This window comes from Rhinopithecus roxellana, chromosome 3, assembly GCF_007565055.1.
Source record: "Rhinopithecus roxellana isolate Shanxi Qingling chromosome 3, ASM756505v1, whole genome shotgun sequence".
NCBI lineage: Eukaryota > Metazoa > Chordata > Mammalia > Primates > Cercopithecidae > Rhinopithecus > Rhinopithecus roxellana.
The window spans coordinates 151,485,347-151,510,986 of record NC_044551.1 but is presented as its reverse complement, the minus strand read 5'-3'; the positions used below and the strand labels follow the sequence as shown (position 1 = coordinate 151,510,986).

Here is a 25,640-nt window from a genome sequence, read left to right as displayed (position 1 = left end):
ACACTTCAAATTTTTTGAGTGGAAGTAGAGATCACAAACATCAAGGTATTTGATTCTTTTATTTTCCATCACTTGCTACTTGAGGGGGTCACACTAACCAGTTCTCGTTACATAGTTTCCTGCTCTGGAAAGAAAATTTGGGCTCTGGAAGAAAAATTGCAAAGAAATAGAAAACTAACCTTCTTAAACATATATAAGAAATCAAGGGTTTCCTAAAACTATTATCTGAGAGTCCTATTTTTGCCTTCTGTATAGTAAGCATGTCATTCTACTCACTATTCTACCAGAATACATCTTCACATCTCAAACTGGATTACTTTTCAAATACTGGATTAAGTTCATGCAGTAAAAACAAGAATAGTCCAATCTATTGAATACGTTTGCATTTGCTTATTGCAATACTAGTTAAAACACCAGTTTATAATTTTTTTATACATTCAGTTGTTCAACAAATGATTCTTTTAATCTGCCTGAAGTTTCAAGTCAACACGTCACTGGAGAAAATGTATGAAACTGTGGCACTAATTTCTGAAACGAAGGATTGAAGTTCCTCTTTCCAACTTCTTTCAGTCCATCACTACTCCACATGTTCCTGCTCTTGTCCTGGAATTAGCCACCGAATACTCTCAGTTCGAATGGTAGCATACATAATAAAACTAATTAAAAAGAATAAGGAAAATACAAGCAACCAGTCCACACTTTTTATCAAAGTGCTGGGAAGAGGGCCTATTTGGTCAGCTTGAGTAACCACCACATTCTTCTTGGCTTCTATACCTGAAAGAAAAATCATTGGTTTCAAATCAGACAGAAAAAGCACCCACCACAGACTTTTTCTCAAGTATTATGCGTGGTATGCAAAATGACATGCAGTCCTAAAATGAGCACTGCCACTAGTATATATATTAATATCTGTGATGGATTTCACTTGCCTGTCAGTGTAATTTGTAGGTTGCCTTTCTCCCCACCACATCAAAGGATCAGGAATCCATTCAGCTGTTCACAACTAAAACACTAGAATTTCTGTGAACTCATCAGCAGTTTATTACTCAGTGTGTTTATAAGAGTTGTCTTTTGGTGTCTTGAGACCAAAGTTCAGTAAGTAACTAGTAAAACTCCTCTCAGGTGTCTACAGAATGTTTTCACAGGTTAAGTAATGCTAAATGCAAAATGTTTTTTGTTTTGTTTTGTTTTTTTGAGATGGAGTCTTGCTCTGTCGCCCTGGCTGGAGTGCAGTGGCGCCATCCTTGGCTTACTGCAAGCTCCGCCTCCTGGGTTCAAGCGATTCTCCTGCCTCAGCCTCCCAAGTAGCTAGGATTTGGCTAATTTTTTTTGTATTTTTAGTAGAGATGGGGTTTCACCATGTTGGCCAGGTTGGTCTCGAACTCCAGACCTCAGTTGATCCGCCCACCTCAGTCTCCCAAAGTGTTGGGATTACAGGCGTGAGCCACTGCACCCGGCCCCAAAATGCTTTTAATAATTTACTGAAAGAACTGTTATAAAAACAAGCCACCACTGGGAACAGGGATTACCAAAGATGCTCTGACTCCCAGATTTGTGTTCTAGGTTTTCTTAGAGCATTGAGCAAAATGGCTCCCTCTCCACACATCAATCGAAATGACAATCAGGGATCCATGACAAGACTTGGACTAGCTAACCACCTTGTAATATCCTACTTTTACTCCTATCAGCCAACTCAGCTCTTTTTTCTTTAGTGTTAGCTAAAATGATTATATGCACCTTAATATATATGCAATGTGTGTTATAGTTTGTATTTATTTCCAGGGAGTACACTTTGGGAAGAGTGGGATGCTCACAAGTGAGACAGTGAGGCTTTAGAGGAATGAACTTTTCCAATGGAGGTAATTTTTTCAATTTACAGTGCTTTACAATGTTTTACAAACAATAAAAAATAAGGCCATATGTTTTGGCAAATATTAAGGAATTAAAATAGCATCCACAAATGGATTAATAAATGGAACAGTAGCAGCAAAGAAAATGAACAAAACGGCCGGGCGCGGTGGCTCAAGCCTGTAATCCCAGCACATTGGGAGGCCGAGGCGGGCAGATCACAAGGTCAGGAGATCGAGACCATCCTGGCGAACACAGTGAAACCCCGTCTCTACTAAAAATACAAAAAACTAGCCGGGCGACGAGGCGGGCGCCTGTAGTCCCAGCTACTTGGGAGGCTGAGGCAGGAGAATGGCGGGAACCCGCGAGGCGGAGCTTGCAGTGAGCTGAGATCCAGCCATTGCACTCCAGCCTAGGCGACAGAGCAAGACTCCGCCTCAAAAAAAAAAAAAAAAAAAGAAAATGAACAAAACATAACTATACATGACAATGCAGGTACGTTGGATGAAAAAATCAGACACAAAAGAAAAATATCCTGCATGTCTCCATTAATATGAAGCCCAAAATAAGTAACACTGTCTATGATATTAGGAGTCAAGACTGTGGTTATCTTGGGGAAGGCAGGAGCAGTGGTGCTGAAGGGAGGCTGGTCATGTTCTGTTTCTTTCTTTTTTTTTTTTTTTTGAGATGGAGTCTCACTCTGTCAAGCAGGCTGGAATGCAGTACTGCGATCTCAACTCACTGCAGCCTCTGCCTCCTGGACTCCATCAATTTTCATGCCTCAGACTCCCGAGTAGCTGGGACTACAAGCACCCACCACCATGCCCAGCTAGTTTTTGTATTTTTAGTAGAGACAGGGTTTCGCCATGTTGGCCAGGCTGGTCTCGAACTCCTGGCCTCAAGTGATCTGCTGGCACAGGCTTCCCAAAGTCTTAGGTTTACAGGCATAAGCCAACGTTCTGTTTCTTGATCAGAGTGGTTACCCAGGGTATTCACTTTGTGAAAATTCATCACCCTGTACACTCATGATTTATGCATACCTTTGTGTAAATATTAAGTGAAAAATGTGCATTAAAAGTTATAAGTAAAGTGTATGGTATGTGAATTATATTTCAATAAAACTTGTTTTAAAGTGTCTATAATAGGCCAGGCATGGTGGCTCACACCTATAATCCCAGCATTCTGGGAGGCCGAGGCAGGCAGATCACTTGAGGTTAGGAGTGCAGGCCCAGCCTGGCCAAGGTAGCAAAACCCTGTCTCTACTAAAAAATACAAAAATTAGCCAGGTGTGGTGGTGCCCACCTGTAATCCCAGCTACTAGGAAGGCTAAGGCAGGAGAATCGTTTTAACCCAGGAGGCAGAGGTTGCAGTGAGCCGAGATTGTGCCACTGCACTCCAGTCTGGGTGATGGAGCGAGATTCCGTCTCGATCAATCAATCAATAATCTATAATAGATCAGGCACAGTGGCTCACACCTGTAGTCCCAGCACTTTGGGAGGCAGAGGCGGGTGGATCACTTGAGACTAGGAGATTGAGACCAGCCTGGCCAACAAGGCGAAACCCTGTCTCTACTAAAAATACATAAATTAGCTGGGCATGGTGGCACACAACTGTAATCCCAACTACTCAGGAGGCCAAGGCACACAAATCACTTGAACCTAGGATGGGGAGGCTGCAGTGAGCCGAGATCACACCACTGCACTCCAGCCTGGGCAACAGAGACTCTGCCTTAAAAAAAAAAGGAAAAAAAGGCCGGGCGCGGTGGCTCATGCCTACAATCCCAGCACTTTGGGAGGCAGAGGCAGGTGGATCACGAGATCAGGAGATTGAGACCCTCCTGGCTAACATGGTGAAACATCATCTCTACTAAAAAGACAAAAAATTATCTGGGCATGGTGGCAGGCACCTGTAGTCCCAGCTACTCGGGAGGCTGAGGCAGGAGAATGGCATGAAGCCAGGAGGCGGAGCTTGCAGTGAGCTGAAATCGCACCACTGCACTCCAGCCTGGGCGACCGAGTGAGACTCCGTCTCAAAAAAGGAAAAAAAGGAGGGGGGAAGTATCTATAATAATTAAAATTACCTATTCATGTTAAGCTTCATACTGATTGGGAAGTATTTAACAGGATTATAACAGTTCATTAGAAGAGCGGTTTTACAACTCAAAGTCAGTCTTGAATCCTTCACTTAAGGATTATAGCAGATCAGAACCCACAGAAGGCACAGACCCCCAGCAATAGAATATCTTCTTCCTTAGCACATTACTTCCACATACCTGTCTGATTAAAAATGAAGATTTTCAGTGTTTCCAGTGTTCGATCTGTATGATTAAATCTAGCCATTGGTTTAGCTCCTTGAAATAATAAAATATTAGGAACAGCTACGGTGCCAAACCTGGTAGAAAGGCTACAAGAGAAAGAAGTGAAAAAACCTGAATTCATTATTAATAGAGGGCTTTCTCATACAACTACCATCTCAGAATGGACAAAAATAAATGAGGAAGTTGCATGTGACCTACGGAGATTTCTGACACTGGAAACTTTCGGCTTTTTCATTTGTTTCTGATCTCTTTGCTTATGGGTCATGGCTGGGGGCACTCCTTCTCTGCAATCTGAGTTGCCTTCAATTATAATATGGATCTACCCATGGCACAGTTATTCCACTAGTTAAGTTCATGTCTACACAAACCAGACCAGAAAACTCTAATTCATGGACAAAGCACACTGTGTCAATTTACTTGACAGAAAAAATTTCCAACTCTTCAGAATGCCCATCCCTGTCCCTCAAAAAAAGATCAACTTACAGTAGGCAATTAGTTTGGTAAGCTGGCACAAAGGAGTATATGATCCAACAAACACACCAGGATGTTCACAATTAGGGCAGGATGACTTGTTTGGAAGTAATATAACTGAGGGGGCTTATTTCACCTTTACATAATACAGACTAGTGGTGATAAGCTCCCAAGTCAAAACACTCTGGGTTGAAGCCTCAGTTCTGCCACTGAACCAGTGTGAACTCTGGGCAGATTATTTAACCTCGCTAAGCCTCAGTTTTCCACATTAGTAAAATAGTAATATTGTATAACTGGGAATTTTTTCTTTTGTATACATACTGTAACTTAAATATTAACATAAGCAGCAAACATGTCCCAGCCCATATAATAAACGCAAGAGCCTTAGTCTCCATAATTAAGGTGCCATACCAGGTACAACATGGAGCTGAAGGAAAAAAGAAGAAAGCAGGTTGGGGAGGGAGTTGTGGGAGAGGCAGGAGGGACAGTGTGAGACCCAGAACCAAAGAGCACTGAGTATGCCTGGGGGCAGTGGAGGCCCCACCAAAGCTGACACTGACGTGATCTGTCCTTCCAATCAGTCTGCTCCCTTGGGCCCAGTCACTTAGATATCACCCAGAAGCCTATATGAAAATTACTCATTTGTTGAGCCATTTCTTTCTCCATAAACAGTTTCAGGTAAACATTGGCAATTATATTCCCACAATGAAAATCAGTGGAATACAATTTTTTTTTTTTTTTTTTTTTTTTTTTTTTTTTTTTGAGACAGGGTCTCACTCTGTCGCCCAGGCTGGAGTACAGTCTCACTCTGTCACCCAGGCTGGAGTACAGTGGCAGGATCATGGCTCACTGTGACCTTGACCTCCCTGGGCTCAGGCAATCCTTCCACCTCAGCCTCCCAAGTAGCTGGGGTACCACACGTGTGTGCCACCATCCTCAGTCAATTTTTTGTATTTTTTTTTTTTTTGTAGAGATGGGGTTCTGCCATTTTGTCCAGGCTGGTCTCAAACTCTTGGGCTCAAGTGATCCTTCTACCTTGGCCTCTCAAAGTGATGGGATTACAGGTGTGAGCCACTGCACCTGGCCTCAAGTACAGAGTAACAGAAGTTTACTCAACTTCATTTTACCACCAAGTGACCATTTTTCAGATGTTCTAGATTTATTTACACACAACCTCCTTGTTGAGGCTGACCTGCTAAGAAGCATCTGATTTGGAAGAGAAGAACAGTTTATAACTCATGCACAATCACGGCACTTAGGAGAAACATATACCATCTCAACAAAGTTCTCTGTAACTTACTTTACTAAACATTTAAAAAAGACAGACCTCGGCCAGGCACAGTGGCTCACGCCTGTCATCCCAGCACTTTGGGAGGCCGTGGCGGGCGGATCACGAGGTCAGGAGTTTGAGACCAGCCTGGCCAACATGGTGAAACCCCGTCTCTACTAAAAATACAAAATTAGCCACGCATGGTGGCAGGTGCCTGTAATCCCAGCTACTCAGGAGGCTGAGGCAGGAGAATCACTTGAACCCAGGAGGCGGAGGTTGCAGTGAGCCAAGATCACACCATTGCACTCCAGCCTGGGTGACAGAGCGAGATTCCACCTCAAAAAAAAAAAAAAAAAAAAAAAAGACAAGCCTGTCATGGTGGCGCATGGCTTTAGTCCTACTACTCAGGAGGTTAAGTCAGGAGGATCCCTTGAGCCCAGGCGTTCAAGGCCAGCCTGGACAAAAACCCAGTGATTGATACACAAGAAATACAAAACAAAGCTAAATGTCATGTTAAAGAGCTAAATTAATTCATTACTTGATCGAGTGCCTACTACAGAACATGACTGCAAGAATAAGTACGGAGGAAAGAAAGAAGGAAAGAGGAAAAGGGAAAAGAAGGAAAGAAAAAGAAAAGGAAAGGAAGAAATCCTGAGTAGACACAAAACAGGGATGCTGGGAATTAGGCGCTTGGGATGGGGATTGAACCTGCGCGTTAAAGTCACAAAGGAATATCCCACTGTGATACCAATTGTGCTGATTCGGTCTGGCTACAGCCCTCAAAAGTCTTCTGGCCCCTCCCCTGCCATCAGGTGCTATCACCTGCCACCTTTACATCCACCACACAGAGAACAGCCCACTTTCTTTAAAGGGCCTCCACAAAGTGACAGCTCCCTCAGGAGTATGACAATCCTCAATATTCACTCTTGCCTTGCCTTCAATCCCAGGACAAAGCTCATGCCCCCCTCCTCTGCTTCTAACTTAACTAATTAGGACCTCCAAATAACTGCAACCATCAGGCAGGCAGGCAGGAGGATGGACGTAAACCCCACCAACTGAAGATACCTGCTATGCTGAGATGCATCCAGTGCCAAAAAGTGAAGAGCTGGAAATGCCCGGGGCAGAGAGTTAAAGTGAGGGGCCAAATTGGCAGAAAAGCGGCACCACGGGGTGTAAAACAGGACTAGGGTGCAGTCACTACCGTTTGGGTTCAGAAAATCCATAAGGTCCTGTGGTAAAAGAAACAAGCGTTAAAGTCAGCAGTAACAGTACATTTTTCTGAAAGGATACCCAAGAAACAGGACACACTGCTGCTCCAGGGAGAGGAACGGGTGGGTGGGAGCAGCGAGAGGAGGGACCCTCAGGAGCCTTTTGGATTTTGAACCATATGAATCCAGGAATCAGCAAAAAAGTATGATCAAAAACTATCACTTTTTTTAAGTCTTGCTGAATTAAGCAGAAAGTTTTAAACTTTCCTCTGCACTTTCCTAATATTACAACAGTTATTTTAATATTTTTCATAATTTATAATTTCAAATACAGGCATACCTCATTTGACTGCATTTCACTCCACTGCACTTTGCAGACATTGCATTTTGTGCAGATTGAAGGTTTGTGGCAACACTGCATCGAGTAAGTTTTCCAATAGCATGTGCTCAATTTTGTGTCTGTGTCACATTGTGGTAATTCTTGCAATATTTCAAAGTTTTTCATTATTATTATATCTGTTATGGTGATCTATGACCAGTATCTTTGATGTTACTGTTGTCATTGTTTTGGGGTGCCACAAGCTGTACCCATAGAAGATAGTGAACTTTATCCACCGACCAGCTGTTCCACATCTCTCTCCCTCTCCTCTGGCCTCTCCCTCAGACATAACAATATTGAAATTAGATGAATTAATAACCCTACAGTGGCCTCTGTTTAAGTGAAAGGAAGAGTTGCACAGCTCTCATTTTAAATCAAAGCCAAAAATGATTGATTAAGCTTAGTGAGGAAGCCATGCCGAATGCCAACATAGGATACAGGCTGACAGCTAGGCCTCTTACACCAAACAGCCACGTTATAAATGCAAAGGAAAAGTTTTTAAAGGAAGTCAATGTGCTACTCCATCCAGTGCAGTGACCTCTGCTACTTAAAAATAAAAATAAAAATAAAAATAAGTGCTACTCAGTGAATACACAAATGATAAGAAAGCAAAACAGCGTTATTGCTCATATGGAGAAAATCCTAATGCTATGGATAGAAGATCAAACCAGTCACAACATTTAAGCCAAAGCCTAAATCCAGAGCAAGGCCCTAACTCTCTTCAATTCTACAAAGGCTGAGAGAAGTGAGGAAGCTGCAGAGGAAAAGTCTGAAGTTAGCTGGGGTTGGCTCATGAGGTTTGAGAAAGAAGCTGTCTCTAGAACATAAAAGTGCAAGGTGAGGCCGGGCACGGTGGCTCAAGCCTGTAATCCCAGCACTTTGGGAGGCCGAGACGGGCGGATCATGAGGTCAGGAGATCGAGACCATCCTGGCTAACATGGTGAAACCCCGTCTCTACTAAAAAATAAAAAAAAAATTAGCCGGGCGAGGTGGCGGGCGCCTGTAGTCCCAGCTACTCGGGAGGCTGAGGCAGGAGAATGGCGTGAACCCGGGAGGTGGAGCTTGCAGTGAGCTGAGGTCCGGCCACTGCACTCCAGCCTGGGTGACAGAGCGAGACTCCGTCTCAAAAAAAAAAAAAAAGTGCAAGGTGAGGCAGCAAGTGCTGATAGAGAAGCTACAACATACTAACATCAAAGACCAATGAAAAAAAAGAGAAGCTGCAACAACTTACCCAGAACATCTAGCTAAGAGAATTGATGAAGGTGGCTATACTCAATAACCAGTTTTCATGTAGATAAAACAGCCTTCTATCGGAATAACATGGCTTCTAAGACTTTCATAGCTAGACAAGAGATGTCAATGCCTGGCTTCAAAGGACAGACGGACTCTTTTTAGAGGCCAGTGCAGCTGGTGTCTTATTTATTTATTTGACAATAAGTCTTATTTATTTATTTATTTGACAAGGTCTTGCTCTGTCACCCAGGCTGGAGTACAGTGGCATAATCATGGCTCACGGCAGCCTCAACCTCCTGGGTTCAAGCAATCCTGCCTCAGTCTCCCAAGTAGCTGGTGCCCACCACCACGCCTGGCAAATGTTTGTAGTTTTTGTAGAGACAGGGTTTCACCATGTTCCCCAGGCTGGTCTGGAACTCCTAGGTTTAAGCAATCCACCCACCTTGGCCTCTGAAAGTACTGGGATTACAGGTATGAGCAACCGCAGGGCCAATGCTCATTGCTCATTGCCCATTCTGAAAATCCGAGGGCCTTTAAAAATTATGCTAAATTTACTTTGCCAGTACTCTAGAAAAGGAGCAACAAAACCTGGATGACAATATATCTGCTTACAGCATGGTTTCCTGAGTATTTTAGGCCCAATGTTGAGACCGACTGCTCAGAAAAAAAGATTCCTTTCAAAATATTACACTCATTGACAATGCCTCTGGTCACCCAAGAGTTCTGGTGGAGATGCACAAGCAGATGAATGTTGTTTTCAGGCCTGCTAACACAGTATCCATTCTGCAGCCCATGAATCAAGGGGGGATTTCAACTTTTAACTCTTATTATTTAAGAAATATATTTCATAAGGCTATAGTTGCCATAGATAGCAATTCCTCTGATGGATTTGGCAAAATAAACTGAAAACCTTCTGGAAATGATTTACCATTCTAGATGACTTTAAAAACATTTGTGATTCATGGGAGGTGGTCAAAATATCAACATTAACAGGCATTTGGAATAAGCTGACTCCAACCCTCATGGATGACCGTTGAGGAGTTCAAGACTTCAATGGAGGGTGGAATTGCAGATGTGATAGAAATAGCAAGAAAACTAGGATTAGAAGTGGAGTCTGAAAATAGGATTGAATTGCTACAATCTCATGATAAAACTTGAAGAGATGAGAGGTTGCTTTTTTTTTTTTTTTTTTTTTTTTGAGGCGGAGTCTCGCTCTGTCGCCCGGACTGGAGTGCAGTGGCCAGATCTCAGCTCACTGCAAGCTCCGCCTCCCAGGTTTACGCCATTCTCCTGCCTTAGCCTCCCGAGTAGCTGGGACTACAGGCGCCCCCCACCTCGCCCGGCTAGTTTTTGTATTTTTAGTAGAGACGGGGTTTCACCGTGTTAGCCAGGATGGTCTCGATCTCCTGACCTCATGATCCGCCCGTCTCGGCCTCCCAAAGTGCTGGGATTACAGGCTTGAGCCACCGCGCCCGGCTGACTCCAAATTTGAAAGAAGTTCTACTGTGGGTAAAATGCTATCAAACAGCACTGCATGCTACAGAGAATTCTTTCATGAAAGAAGAATCAATCAGTGTGGCAAACTTCAATGTTGTCTTAAGAAACTGTGGGCCACAGGCCAGGCGTGGTGTCTCCTGCCTGTAATCCCAGCACTTTGGAAGGCCAAGGTGGGCAGATCACTTGAGGTCAGGAGTTCGAGACCAGCCTGGCCAACATGGTGAAACCCTGTCTCTACTAAAAATACAAAAATTAGCTGGGCATGTGGTGCACACTTCTAATCCCAGCTACTTGGCGAGAGGTTGCAGTGGGAGAATAGCTCGAACCTGGTAGACGGAGGTTGCAGTGAGCTGAGATCAGGCCACTGCACTCCTGCCTGGTTGACAGAGTGAGACTCCATCTCAAAAAAAAGAAAAAAGAAAAAGAAAAAGAAAGAGATAAACTATGGGCCAGGCATGGTGGTTCACAACTCACAACACTTTGGGAGGCCAACACAGGAGGATCACTTGAGCCCAGGAGTTTGAGACCAGCCTATGCAACATAGTTTGACCTCATCTCTACAAAAAAAAGAAAAAAATTAGCCAGATATGCTGGCACATGCCTGTATTCCCAGCTACTCGGGAGGCTGAGCTGGGAGGATCACTTGAGCCTGGGAGGTCAAGGCTGCAGTGAGCCATGGTCTCGCCACCGCACTCCAGCCTGGGTGACAGAGCAATACTCTTGTCTCAAAGAAATTGCCAGAGCCACCCCAACCGTCACTAACTACCATCCTGATCAGTCAGCAGCCATCAACATCAAGGCAAGACCCTCTACCAGCAAAAAGATTACAACTCACTGAAGCCTCAAGTGCTCGTTAGCATTTTTTAGTAGTAAAGTATTTTTAAATTAAGGTATCTACATTTTTTAAACATAATGCTACTGCATACTTAATAAACTACAATATAGTATGACTTCTGTATGCACTGGGAAACCAAAAAACTCGTGATTTGCTACACTGCAATATTTGCTTTATCACAGTGGTCTGGAACCAAACCTGTAGTATCTTTGAGGAATGCCTGCACTAAGTACTCACAGGGTCTGGGCAATTGCCCCCACCTTTGAATTGTGCATCTCAAACCATCTAAAATGGAATTATTAGAGGACTATGATCTCAGATTCAAACTATCATCTCAGCAGAGCTAAATCTGAACTAAGCAGTCATATCGATGTATTTGGCCAAAGGTTAGATCAATTAAAGAGCACACTGTTCTAGCAAGCCGCAGTGTCTCACATCTGTAATCCCAACACTCTGGGAGGCCAAAGCGGGCAAATCAGTTGAAGTCAGGAGTTTGAGACCAGCCTGGCCAACATGGTAAAACCTCGTTTCCACTAAAATTACAAAAATTAGCCAGGCGTGGTGGCATGTGCCCATAATCCCAACTACTCGGGAGGCTGAGGCAGTAGAACCACTTGAACCCAGGAGGCAGAGGTTGTAGTGAACCCAGATCCTCCCATTGCACTCCAGCCTGGGGGACACAGTGAGACTCGATCTCAAAAAAAGAAAAAGAGTACACCATCCCTGCCACCACCTGTGTAATCCATAACTCAGACTGTTTAAACTGCTCTCTCCCAGTCATGTGAGTGACACCTGTGAGAGTCCCATAGACCGCAGCATCTACAGGCACTCAAGAGTGGATGCAAAGCCAGCGCCAAGCACTGCCCTTGGAGGAGCTATGTGCACTAAAGGTGCTGTGCCCTCATTGACAACAAGCAATCACAGCTCTTAGAGTCAGGATTTACCTGTCTTACATAAGCAGCGTGAATGCATCCTACCCTTCTGTTTTCAGAACCACCCCACAGAAACTGTCAGTCATTGATGAAAGAGAAACTTTTCATCAATATAACATATTTTCCAGGGGCATTACTAAATAATGGTAAATTATCATTTTAGTAATCCAGATATGTTTAAGTTGCCTGTATAATAAATAAATATTTCATTTAGAAGAAGAAAAATGGCCGGGCATGGTGGCTCATGCCTGTAGTTCCAGCACTTTGGGAAGCCGAGGTGGGTGGATTACCTGAGGTCAGGAGTTTGAGACCAGCCTCGCCAACATGGTGAAACCCATTACTACTAAAAATACAAAATTAGCCAGACATGGTGGTGCATGCTTGTAATCCCAGCTACACAGGAGACTAAGGCAGGAAAATCATTTGAACTCAGGAGGCAGAAGTTGCAGTGAGCCAAGATCATGCCATTGCACTCCAGCCTAGGTGACAAGATCAAAACTCTGTCTCAAAAAGAAAAAGAACGCTATGATTTTGGTGCCAAGCAACGATCTGTCCACTGGGATTTTTATCATGAGGTTTGGTGGTGGGACTGGCCCAAGGATAACTAGGTTTAGGCCACCTGAAAAGCATAATCAACACTAGTTATATCTCCTCATTTCCCTATAAACATCACAGAGGCAAAGTCGATTTTCACTAAAGCAGCCATTAAATGCTATCTCGCTTACAATATGATCAAGATCATGACTTTCCATTTCAAAGTTGATAGGGTATTAATCATAAAATAAATGTACTGAAAAGGAGAAAAGCACTAAATGATGTTTCCTTACCTGTGACATATTTAAAATTTTCAGAGTGAAATTTTCTAATCCAGTAATGTTTCTCTCCTCACAGTTCACCTTTGGGGATTTCAGACTTTCAGTGTTATTGGAGTCCTCTGTCGGGGCTGCGTCCGATTCCGCCACTTCTGGCTCTGTGTAATACTCCTCTTCTCTATCCAGGAAGTGTGCTCCAGCACCATCCAGAGAAAAAAGGCTCTCTCGGAGGTTGCACCTTGAGTCCTCCCCTCCTCCAGCGCCACAGGTGCCGCCGCTAGGCTCTGAACTCACTTTGTCCTCAGCTTCCCCAGGAATCACAGACAGCATCACCATGTGATCGCCTTGAGTGTCCAGCCCCAGCACCGCATTGGCCTCTTCTGCCGCCCTGTCCTGGCCCATCGGGTCATGTAGGAGCTCCTCCTCACCCAGGTACACAGCCCCCACCTGAAGAGGGTGAGCAGGCTGCTCGTCTGACCATAAGCGACCACTTTCCTCTGCAACTAAAACATGCCAGCACATTCAGAGTCATACTTGACTTCAAAACAAATGAACCCCAAAGAATTATAGTTCCCCTCTAACATGAAATTTTCCCCTCTGGAGACAAAAAGGTCTCCTTTCGTTAAACTATCAGAGAGCTACCCACCATTTCCCAGGTTAGGAAGAAGGTCACGAGCAGGTACTATTAATAGATTAATGAATGTCAAAGAAGGCCGGGCACGGTGGCTCACGCCTGTAATCCTAGCACTTTGGGAGGCCCCAAGGCAGGCGGATCACTTGAGGTCAGGAATTCAAGACTAGCCTGGCCAACATGGAGAAACCCTGTCTCTATTAAAAATGCAAAAATTAGCTGGGCATGGTGGCAGGCACCTGTAATCCCAGCTACTAGGGAGGCTGAGGCAAGGGGATTGCTTGAACCTAGAGGCGGAGGTTGCAGTGAGCCAAGACTGTGCCACTGCACTTCAGTCTGGGTGACAGAGCAAGACTCCGTCTCAAAAAACAAACAAAATAATGAATGTCAAATAATAGACAAACACACAGCTCTGCCCTAAACTTGCTGCTTGCCATGTGGATCATAACCAAAAACATCCCAGTTAGATATCTAATTAGGAAAACAGAATATAAACACTTACATTTTTTGATAAGATTTTCATTTGTTTGATAGTATCCAAGAAAATGATCATAGTTTTATGCAAGATTCTACTAGAGCAAAGCATCTTTGCACACATTATAACCATTCTGTGAGATGGGCAAGACAAGGATTATCAAGCCCACTGAACAGGTAACTAGGCAAGGCACAGAGAGGCTCAGCACAGTGTCCGATGGCACACAGATAGTAAGCAGCAAAGCCAAGTCTGGGAGCAAAGTATTCTGGCTGCTACTCCAGAACGAGCCATAGGCCCCCTGCCATGATACCTCAGGGATGCTGAGCCAAAATGCCTGAAGAACTGCTCAAGCTACACAGCAGCTCCTTCCTGAGGTAGCCTCTAACAACTGGACTCTGCTCTCCTGCCTGCTACCCTTGGGAGTGCTGGGAGATGGGTTTGGCAGTGCAGAGGCAGCAGCAGGAGGAAGAAGAAGAGAACTTTCTCCCACTTTGGAGCTAAAGGTGGATCTTGAGCATAATGCTCAGATAATGGAAGAGTCCCAGGCAGTCTCATACATCCATTTACCCATCTCCACTCATCTCCGTAGCAATGCCTCCTGCCCTCCAACTCTTATCAACTCAACACCAGCTGCCAGACTTTGTGCCAGGGACCAACCAGCAGAAACCAATGAGGCCAGCAGCCCTCAGGAAACCTCACCATGTGGTTAGGAAACCACCGGCTGGGTGATGAGCTCTGCGTGCCCACAGCATGTCACTGGAGTGTCAGTGACCAACTGACTTCAAAGTTGGGAAGGTCTGGGGGCTTCCTAAGGTATGCACATTTGTATAAGATCTCAAAGAATATCCCTGTAGAGTTTTTTGTTGTTGCTGATTCATAATAGATGTACATAGTTTCAAAGCACATGTGATAATATATTCATGCAATTTGTAAAGATCAGATCAATGCATTGGGGATATCCATCACCTTAAATATTTGTCTTTTCTTCATGCTAGAATCATTCAAATTCTTCTCTTCTAGCTATTTTGAAATATACAGTAGGCTATTATGAACTACAGTTACCCAACGGATCTACCTCACACTAGGGCATAGAGCTCTGTGGATTCATTCAGAGATTCAAAAACATTATCTGGGAATTCTGCTTCTGGCCAAGATGGAGTAACAAGAACCAGATTTACCATCCCTCCCGAAACAACCAAATAAACAGATAATATATATAAAACAATAGTTTCAGGAAATTAGTTATCAGGCAACAGAGGATTGTGACATCCGAGAAACAGGTGACAAATGAAGAGAACCCTACAACTGCTCCAACTTACTGCCTTGACAGCGTTCCCACTGTGGCTCAAGGAGGGGAAATCCCGGCAGAGCCCAGCAGACTCTCCCAGTTGAAGAGATGGAGCGAGCTAAGAGTCCAAGGAGACCAAGAAGCAATAGTTTGCAAAACAGAATACTGCAGATGAGCTATATAGAGAGGGGACTCCAGAGATCTGTAGAGGCCCCCTGCTAAGTATACAGCAGGGTACTGGTCAGTACATGCATGTGAGTAAACTACCCAATGCCAGAGAAAGAACTATTAGAAAGGATGAAAAGGAACAGTATCCAACATTCACTCAGAGCAGGGAATGGTACCTCTTCTTACCAGCTAGACTGGAAAACTTCGTAATTCACAGGGCACTGAGTAGAGTATACAAAAGGCCCTGCCTCAGTAGTGGGACACTATTAACCCTAAAGAAAATATAGCTTGCTTGCTTAAAAGCAAAACCCGAAAGAATCAAGCTGTTCTCAAGTAACTTAACTGTACCCCAGAACAAAGCTCGAGAATACATATAGGGGGTCAGGCACGGTGGCTCACGCCCGTAGTCCCAGCAATTTGGGAGGCCAAGATGGGTGGACCACCTGAGGTCAGGAGTTTGAGACCAGCCTGACCAACATGGTGAAACCCCGTCTCTACCAAAATACTAAAAATTAGCTATGCGTGGTGGCGGGCACCTGTAATTTCAGCTACTCAGGACGCTAAGGCAGGAGAATTGCTTGAACCCAGGAGGTGGAGGTTCCAGTGAGCAGAGATCGTGCCATTGCACTCCAGCCTGGACAGCAAGAGCAAAACTCCATCTCAGAGAAAGAAAAAAAAAGAATAGGTATAGGGAATCTAAAATATCCAGCATTCAACAAAGTAAAATTCATGCCTGGCATCCAATAAAAACTTATCAGACATATAAAGAAGCAGGAAAATAGGACACATAATGAGAATAATCAATCAAGCAACACCGACCCAGAACTTGCACCCATGTCAGAATTAGCAGACGAGGATATTAAAACAATAATTATAACTGTATTACATTCAAAAAGAAAAGTAGATATCAAGATATAAGATATTAAAAAATATAAAATCGACCTGGGAGGCAGAGGTTGCAGTGAGCCAAGATCAAGCCATTGCACTCCAGCCTGGGCAAAAGAGTGAGACCCCATCTCAAAAAAATAACTAAATAAAAATAAAAACGATCAAACTGTACCTTTTTTTTTTTCTTTTTGAGACTGAGTCTCGCTCTATTGTCCAGGTTGGAGTGCAGCGGCATGATCTCAGCTCACTGCAGCCTCCGCCTCCCAGGTTCAAGCAATTCTCCTGCCTCAGCCTCCCGAGTAGCTGGGATTACAGGTGCCCGCCACCACACCCGGCTAATTTTTATATATTTTAGTGGAGATGGGGTTTCACCATGTTGGCCAGGCTGGTCTCGAATTCCTGACCTTGGGTGATCCTCCCACCTTGGCCTCCCAAACTGCTGGGATTGCAGGCGTGAGCCTGCCGCGCCTGGCTTTCTTTCCTTTTTCTTTCTTTCTTTCTTTTTTTTTTTTTTGAGATAGAGTCTCCCTCTATTGCACAGGTTGGAGTTCGGTGACACGATGTGGGCTCACTGCAACCTCTGCCTCCCAGGTTCAAAGGATTCTCCTGCCTCAGCTTCCCAAGCAGCTGGGATTACAGGCACCTGCCACCACGCCCGGCTAATTTTTGTATTTTTCAGTAGAGATGGGGTTTCAACATATTGGCCAGGTTGGTCTCAAACTCCTGGCCCCAAGTGATCTGCCCACCTCAGCCTCCCAAAGTGCTGGGATTACAGGTGTGAGCCACTGAGGTACCAGGCCTGGCCTTTTTTTTTTTTCTTTTTTCTTGAGACAGGGTCTCATGAATGTCACCCAGGCTGGAGTGCAGTGGCACAACCACCTCCCAGGTTCAAGCAGTTCTCCCACCTCAGCCTCCCAAGTAGCTAGGATTACAGGCGTGAGCCACTGCACCCGGCTAATTATTTTGTATGTTTGCTAGAGATGGGGTTTTGCCATGTTGGCCAGGCTGGTCTCAAACTCCTGGCCTCAAGTGATCTACCCGCCTCGGCCTCCCAAATCCTGGGATTATAGGCATAATCCACCGCGCCCATCCCAAATCGTACTTTTAAAGATGTAAACTACAATAACTACATTGTCTGAGATGAAAACTGCACTGTATGAGATTAATGGCAAATTAGACAATGCAGAAGAAAATAGTCAACTTGAAGACAGCAATAGAACCTATCCAAAATGAAACACATAGGAAAAAAAAAGAATGGAAAGAAATTAAGAGCATCAGTGGGCTGTAGGACAATTTCAAGTGGCCTAATGTACAGATAACTGGAGTACTGGCAAGAGAAGAGAATGGAGGAACAGAAAAATATCTGAAGAAATCATAGCCAAAAACTTTCCAAACTTGGTAAAAACTATAAATCCACAGATCCAAGAAACTCAACAAAACCCAAACTCAATGAACTACAACAAAGCACATCACAATCAAATTGCTCAAAACCAGTTACAAAGAAAAAAATCTTAACAGCAGCCAGAGGGGGGAAAAAAACATCATGTAGAGAGGAACAAAGGACAACAACAGGTTTCTCACTGAAAACAAAGCAAGCCAGAGCGGCATCTCTGACTACAAAAACTACAACGTCTGAGATTTAAAAAAACCTGCACTGCATGAGATTAATGGCAAATTAACATCAGAGAAGAAAAAACCTATAAATCTAGAATTCTGTATACAGAAAAAGTATCTTTCAAAAATGAAGGTGGCATACGTCAGTAATCCCAGCTACTCAGGAGGCTGAGGCAGGAGAATCACTTAGACCCAGGAGACAGAGGTTGCAGTGAGCCGAGAGATTGTGCCACTGCACTCCAGCCCGGGCAACAGAGTGAGACTCCGTCTCAAAAAAAAAGAAAAAAAAATTCTTTTGGCTGGGCACAATGGCTCACACCTGTAATCCCAGCACTTTGGGAGACCGAGGTGGGTGGATCACTTGAGGTCAGGAGTTCCAGAAGAGCCTAGCCAACATGGTGAAACCCCGTATCTACTAAAAATACAAAAAAAAAATTAGCCAGGCATAGTAGCGGGCGCCTGTAATCCCAGCTACTTGGGAGGCTGAGGCAAGAGAATCGCTTGAACCCGGGAGGCAGAGGTTGCAGTGACCTGAGATAGTACCACTGCAATCCAGCCTGGGCTACAGACGAGAATCCATCTCAAAAAAAAAAAAAAAAAAAAAAAAAAAGGTGAAATAAATACTTCTTCACGTCTTCAGACATACAAAAGCTGAAAGAATTCATCGCCAGCAAACCCACCCAACAAAAATCTTCAAGGAACTCCTTCAAGCAGAAGAAAAATGTTAACAGTTGGAAATATGGATCCACATAAAGAAATAGAGAACCCAAAATGGTACTACATGGATAAATATACACAATTCTTTCCAAAAATCTAGCTACAAAGGAGGTAGGGTAGATTCGCTACAGGCAGGGAAGACTAAGGGAGGTTTCTATTTTGGTATTCGGAACACAGGAGCAATTTGAGGATACCTAAAGCTGATAAGAAAGCAGGTAAGAAGGGGCCGGGTGCGGTGGCTCACACCTGTAATCCCAGTACTTTGGGAGGCCAAGGAGGGCAGATCCCTTGAGGTCAGGAGTTCAAGACCAGCTTGGCCAACATGGTGAAACCCCATCTGTACTAAAAATACAAAAATTAGCCAGGCGTAGTGGCATGCACCTGTAATCCCAGCTACTTGGGAGGCTGAGGCGGGAGAATCACTTGAACCTGGGAGGCGGAGGCTGCAGTGAGCCGAGAATCACACCACTGCATTCCAGCCTGGGCGACAGAGCGAGACTCTGTATCCAAAAAAAAGAAAGCAGGTAAGAAGGGAGAGGTGGCAATGGAAGTTACATAGGACAGAGTTTAGGACTTGGGCAGCAAAGTGAGTCTTTAGCAGAAGGTCAAGCACTTCTGTGACTACGATCCAGAGAAGGGGTTGGGTGCCTGGGAAGGGGGCTTTGCCAATTCGGTGGAGGGGCGGGATCACGTTGGCAGAATTTCTATAGCCTTTTATTTCTGTAGCCTTTGGTTAATAAGTGTGTATTGCCTGTATGATCAGAAGAAAAAACAAACACACGTGTTTTCTGTGTCATCCACAAGACAAAGCAGGAAATGAAGCCAGAGAGGCTAAGAGTCTGGAAAAGAAAGGATGCCAGGTTCGGGGTCCAACCCTACTCCCAAACACCGCAGCTCTACAGAGATTTGCTCTTGCTACCTAATCAACATTCTAGGTTCCACAAGTAAATGAAGAATGCCAAAACGAAGAACCTCAAGAGAAAAAAATCAGGGCACAAGTTATAACCTGGTTCTGTCTGATCACCCTCAGATAGCCCCTGCACAAAATCAAAATGGAGTGTAAGTGGTGCATGGAGCTGGTATTTTAAGTTCAAGAGTGTTGTCCCCTCCACCCCCCGCACCTTGCAAAAATATTTAAGCACCACAGTACAGATTAGGAACAAAAAAACTTACGCCTTCAGGTACCAGTGTTTTCATTTAGGAATTAGGAAGAAAAGAAACACTGAATTATTCCCCAAGAAGATAAAAATGTCATACTATATGACAGCCATTGAACCCTCCCATGCTAATGTGCCTTTTTTTGTTGTTTTTTCTTTGAGACAGAGTCTTGCTCTGTTGCCCAGGCTGGAGCGCGGTGGCATGATCTCAGCTCACTGCAGCCTCCATCTCCCGGGTTCAAGCGACTCTCCTGCCTCAGCCTCCCAAATAGCTGGGATTACAGATGCACACCACCACACCCGGCTACTTTTCTTATTTTTAGTAGAGATGGGGTTTCACCATGTTGGCCAGACTGGTCTCAAACTTTTGGCCTCAAATGATCCACCCACCTCGGCCTCCCTCCCAGTGTGCTGGAACTACAGGCGTGAGTCACTGCACCCAACTGGTAATGTGCCTTTTAAGAGACTGCAGTTTGAGCTATACATAAAGTGATAATTATTGCATCACTGGCAGCAAAGAAGTTGTCTGGACAAGTGTGAGGGCACCATGCCAACTCTGCCAGGGAGCCCTAGCCTAGGTCAGCACCTTCACACCCTTCCAGCTTTTCTCAGAAGGCTCTTTACCAGCTGCAGGTGTTTTCACAATGGCTTCTCCCAGGAAAGCCAAATGAGGAGGGACCAAAAACAGCGAGGGGTTGGAGGGACAGCAATCCATATTTTCCATAGGCAATACTGTGTGCTCATTTAGCAAATAGAGACAATACCACCAAGATGTAGAAAATTCCAAGGCTACTGTGAAGATTAAATGAGAAAAGATGTGTATGGTTCCTGTAGGTTAAGCACTCCATAAATGGCTGTGGTGATGTTGATAACGATGATGATGACGACGATGACGACAACGACTGGTGCTTACAATTCAAAGAGATGGAAAGGCACAATAACACAATAACTAAGTTCTATTAATTCACCTGCAGGCCAGGCTTGCTGGTTCATACCTGTAATCCTAACACTTTGGGAAGCCAAGGCAGGCAGATCACTTGAGGTCAGGAGCTCGAGACCAGCCTGGCCAACATGGTGAAACCCCATCTCTACTAAAAAATACAAAAATCGGCCGGGCGCGGTGGCTCAAGCCTGTAATCCCAGCACTTTGGGAGGCCGAGACGGGCGGATCACGAGGTCAGGAGATCGAGACCATCCTGGCTAATACGGTGAAACCCCGTCTCTACTAAAAAATACAAAAAACTAGCCGGGCGACGAGGCGGGCGCCTGTAGTCCCAGCTACTCGGGAGGCTGAGACAGGAGAATGGCGTGAACCCGGGAGGCGGAGCTTGCAGTGAGCTGAGAGCCGGCCACTGCACTCCAGCCTGGGCGGCAGAGCAAGACTCCGTCTCAAAAAAAAAAATAAAAATAAAAATAAAAATAAAAAAATAAAAAATACAAAAATTAGGCCGGGTGCGGTGGCTCACGCCTGTAATACCAGCACTTTGGGAGGCCAAGGCGGGCAGATCACCTGAGGTCAGGAGTTCGAGACTAGCCTGGCCAACATGGTGAAACCCCATCTCTACTAAAAAATACAAAAATTAGGCCGGGCGTGGTGGCTCACGCCTGTAATACCAGCACTTTGAGAGGCCAACGCGGGCAGATCACCTGAGGTCAGGAGTTCAAAACCAGCCTGGCCAACACGGTGAAACCCCATCTCTACTAAAAATACCAAAAATTAGCCAGGCATAGTGACAGGCGCCTGTAATCCTAGCTACTCAGGAGGCTGAGACAGAAGAATCACTTGAACGCAGCAGGCAGAGGTTGCAGTGAGCCAAGATCGCGCCATTGCACTCCAGCCTGAGCAACAAGAGCAAAACTCCATCTCAAAAAAAAAAAAAAAAATCAGCCAGGCGTGGTGATGCATACCTGTAATCCCAGCTACTTGGGAGACTGAGGCAGGAGAATCATTTGAACCCAGGAGGTGGAGGTTGCAGTGAGCTGAGATGGTGTCACTGCACTCCAGCCTGGGTGACAAGAGTGAGACTCTGTCTCAAAAAAAAAAAAAAAAATTTACCTGCTAAACACATTCACAATCCATCTACTTTCCCCATCCCGACTAACACTTCTCAGCAAAGGCCACAGCCAGCTCTCGTCTGGGCAACTGCTGTAGCCAGCTAAACTGTTCTCCCTGGTCAGCCTGCTATCCCCACTCCAGACCCTGATCTACACAGCAATACAAGTGAAACTGAAAGATAAAAGGCATATCTGATCATGTCACTCCCTTGCTAAAACTCTTTCAGCAGCTTCCCCGACCCTGTGAATGCATCTGCTACCAGGCCGCAGTGTGGCCTCTATCTGCACTCTCACCTGTGGCCATCAGATCTCTCTAGTCCCTGATCATTTATACTCCCCCTATCCCCACCTGCCTTAGAGCCTTCCTGAGGGTTGTTTCTCTGCTGGGAAGCTTCCTCCTGCTTAATCCTTTATCCTCCTCATTTAGATGTCACCCTAAATGTCACCTCTGTAAGGACACATTCCCTGACCCTCAGACCAGGGTGGGAGGTCTCCCATTACAGCTCCCAAAAATGCCCTGGGACTCTCCTTGATGCATTTCTCAGTCTTGCAATTTTCTTAGTAATTTGTAGTTATTTAGTGGCTGCCTTCCCCAAAGGCCTGCTGCTCTGACTCACCACTGGATCCCCAGTGCCCAGCATAGTGTTTAGCATATGATAAGTGCTCAGTAAGAATCTGCTAGCTGACTACCTAGGTTAGACTGGCATAAGGATATTGAAGCCAGGAGTGTGCTTCCATTCCTAGACACCTGGATAGCATTGCTACCTCCAGGTTGTTTAGTCTCTCAGGGCCTCAGCATCTGAGGCCAACATAATCTGCCTGTGGCATCCTCTGCTAAAAAAACAAACAAACAAAACACATCTTATATTTTCAGCTACTCTGAGAAGAAATCTGCGGGTGAAGTTCCTTCTGTCTTCACCCCATTCATGGCCTGAGCATGATGACCAGAGACCCAAGCTGAACCCTGAATCAGCCAGGGTTCTGCCAGGAAGCAGAACATTTAACTTGGGCAAGTTGAGGAGAGTTTAATGAAGGGACCACTAATGTGTAGGCTGGGTGGAGAGAAATGAAAAGCAATGGTAAGGAACTCCAAGGCCAATAACAGGAGAGGGGGAGCCAGCTACCACTCACAGACCTTAAGAGTCCAGAGAGAGAAGTAGTCACAAAACCTTGAAACATCAAGGGTAACACAGAGGGCAGCTTTCTAGAATTCAATGCCTTCCACTGGGGGCAAAGCCAGCCTGCAATAATCTCTCAGGGAGGGAGCAGAGAGCATCAATACCCTGACCTCACTCTCCCCTCATTCCAATGCAATGGAAGGAAGACGGTAGGACAGTTGGTATTTATTCCACACAGGACAGCCACACAGGGCACAGAGAAGGGTGGAGGGGCTGAAACACAAGATATCCAACACATGCCAGCACCTCTGTGAGGCTGGCAGTTGAGTGTAGTGAAAATGCAGAGGTTGGGCTCTGAAGTCAGGCAAACATGGGCTTGAATCAAGGCTCCTCAACTTCTGGCTGTATGACCTTGTCATAGGACTTACTGGCTCTGAGTCTCAGTTTACTTCTACAAAATGAGAACAATAACATCTACTGCATATGCATTTAAAAATTACTAAGGCCAGGCACGGTGGCTCAAGCCTATAAACCCAGCACTCTGGAAGGCTGAGGCGGGTGGATCACCTGAGGTCAGGAGTTCGAGACCAGCCTGGCCAACATGGTAGAACATCATCTCTACTAAAAATACAAAAATTAGCTGGGTGTGGTGGCAGACGCCTGTAATCTCAGCTACTTGGGAGGCTGAGACATGAGAATCGCTTGAACCCAGGAGTCAGAGGTTGCAGTGAGCCAAGATGGCACCACTGCACTCCAGCCTGGGCGACAGAGCCAGACTCCACCTCAAAAAATAAAAAATAAATAAAAATAAAAATAAAAATTACATAAACCAGGAGCAGTGGCTCACATCTGTAATCCCAGCACTTTGGGAAACAGGTGGGAGGATCACTTAAGCCCGGGAGTTCAAGGCTGCAGCGAGCCATGATCAGCCACTGCACTCCAGCCTGGGCAACAGAACAAGCCTTCATCTCTTAAAAAAAACAAAACAGTAAAGATTCCAAAAGATGATGCTTGTAAAGCACTGAGCACAGCACCTGGTACACAGTGAGTGCTTTCATTCATGGTAATTGTGTTACTAAGACTCACCCTTCTCCACAACCCTCTGCTATCCTGCCTCCATCCAGGACACCCCAGGGAAAAGAAAGACCTGCCTGTTCCTGTTAAGGCCTGAATGACAAGCAAGGCCGAGGGTCTGGACTTTAACAGGACTGTGAGGAGTGGGGTGAAGGGGCATGAAAGTAAGGCCTCCACTCCCCACCCTCGCCATGCCTCCAGGGTGGCTGCCTTCCCCACCGGCAAGCTGGGGGTTACCGGGAGTCTCCCGTGTTTCTCGTCTGTTTTTCATGCAGCGATTGAACAAGGGTGGCCTCTTAAGACAGTGGTCCAGCAGCGGGGACTCCAGCGTGGGCTTTGGCGTCAGAGGCAGGCTTCTGCCACTTACCAGAAGCGCAAACTTAGGCAGGGCCTCAGCATCTTCATTTGCGAAATGGAGACACTAAATGGAACCGAGGGTTTGTGGGAGCATTAAATGGGATAATGATGTAAATAAAGCACGATGCACAGTTCCTGGCTCCTAATACAGCCACAACAAATGTCGGTATTTGATATGATGTTATTAATAATAAAGTGCTCATCACCAGAGGGTGTGCCTCAGCAGCACTTACCGCACTGTCCCTTTTGGCTACCAGCCGCCAGCTGAAGGCGGCCTGAACGCGGCCCAACCACCTCCAGGCTCCAGCCCACCGGCCCTCCGCCCCCCGGCCCCTTTCCACTGGCCACGAGCAGGCGGTGCGCGGGGAGAGAAGTTGGGGAGACGCGCCTGGGAGAACACCAGGAAGGGGTGAGCCGCGCACCGCCGGCCTTCGCGCAGGTCCAGAGCGTCGCCCGGGTGGACCTCAGCTCGCCCCGTCATCTCATGCACCGCCCCCGGCCCACACTCACCCTCCACGCCGCGGACGGGAAGCCCTAGCACCCACAGCAGTACTTGCCACCAGCCGAGGAGCCGCATGACGCGGGGCGGTCGTCGACCGGCAGCCAGGACCACTGTCCAGGCCGAAAGGCAACCTGCGAACGGCTACGCGAGTCGTGCTACCAGCCCGAGGAAGGCTGGGGGAGGAGAGTGTGGGAGCGCGGGCGCGGCCCCGCGCCGCCATCTTAACACCTGGCAGCTGTGGCGGGCGCCATCTTGGAGTCGGGCGGATGGCGTCTAGCCGCTGGCCGTCGCCGCTGGACTGGAGACCCCATTAGGAGCTAAGCGCCAGACGATGCAGGTCGTTTTGAACTCTGCTGACCCTGGAGTCCAGAGCAGGGCTCTGGCAGAGGCCCATGGCCTCCTTTCTTCCCTCGGAAGTCAGGACTTGGCTGCTTGAAGCACTGCGCCCGCGTAAGGAGGGTTTTCCACGCTTCATTCCCAGAGCCAGAAAGGCCCAGAAGCCTTCCTTTCTAGTGCCCCATCGAGATGCAGAAACCTTGGAGGCTGCAAATCTAATAATCTCTTGCCTTACCCGTACTCCCCTACCTAGGGTTGCCACATAGAATACCTGACACCCAGTTATATTTGAATTTCACATAATGAATATTTTTTACTATAACCCTTATAGAATAAGGGATATACCCTACAACTGAGCATCCTGTAACTTTGTGATATCTGGCAACCCTAACCCTATCTATCAACTCAGGGCAGGAGAGGTTGATTTTAACTGATTTACCTTACAGGGCAATCTCTAT

The 25,640-nt window shown here is 45.8% G+C and overlaps 1 protein-coding gene across 4 annotated transcripts; it reads right to left on the bottom strand.

Moving 5' to 3' along the window:
• Positions 1 to 25: 25 nt before the first annotated feature.
• Positions 26 to 25,640, bottom strand: TXNDC15 (thioredoxin domain containing 15). Of its 4 annotated transcripts, none has more exons than XM_010359920.2 (5): positions 24,855 to 25,640; positions 12,818 to 13,305; positions 6,972 to 7,135; positions 4,121 to 4,251; positions 41 to 774 (listed from the first exon to the last, which is right to left on the bottom strand). In XM_010359920.2, exons 1-5 carry the CDS (start codon positions 24,919 to 24,921, stop codon positions 578 to 580), a joined length of 1,047 nt encoding a protein of 348 aa, XP_010358222.1. In that variant the 5' UTR covers positions 24,922 to 25,640; the 3' UTR covers positions 41 to 577. The 4 variants fall into 4 exon arrangements, with proteins under 4 accessions (XP_030783416.1, XP_010358222.1, XP_010358223.1 ...); XM_010359921.2 differs by having other exon boundaries at positions 24,902 to 25,640; XM_030927555.1 differs by lacking the exon at positions 24,855 to 25,640 and adding an exon at positions 24,578 to 24,787.

Coding starts and splice junctions, on each gene's coding strand:
- TXNDC15 (XM_010359920.2), bottom strand. CDS start 24,921: ATGCGGCTCCTCGGCTGGTGGCAAGTACTGCTGTGGGTGCTAGGGCTT. Junction 4,252..6,971: donor GATGCATCTCAGCATAGCAG/GTATCTTCAGTT, acceptor TTTCTCTTGTAG/CCTTTCTACCAGGTTTGGCA. Junction 775..4,120: donor CTTCATTTTTAATCAGACAG/GTATGTGGAAGT, acceptor TTTTTCTTTCAG/GTATAGAAGCCAAGAAGAAT.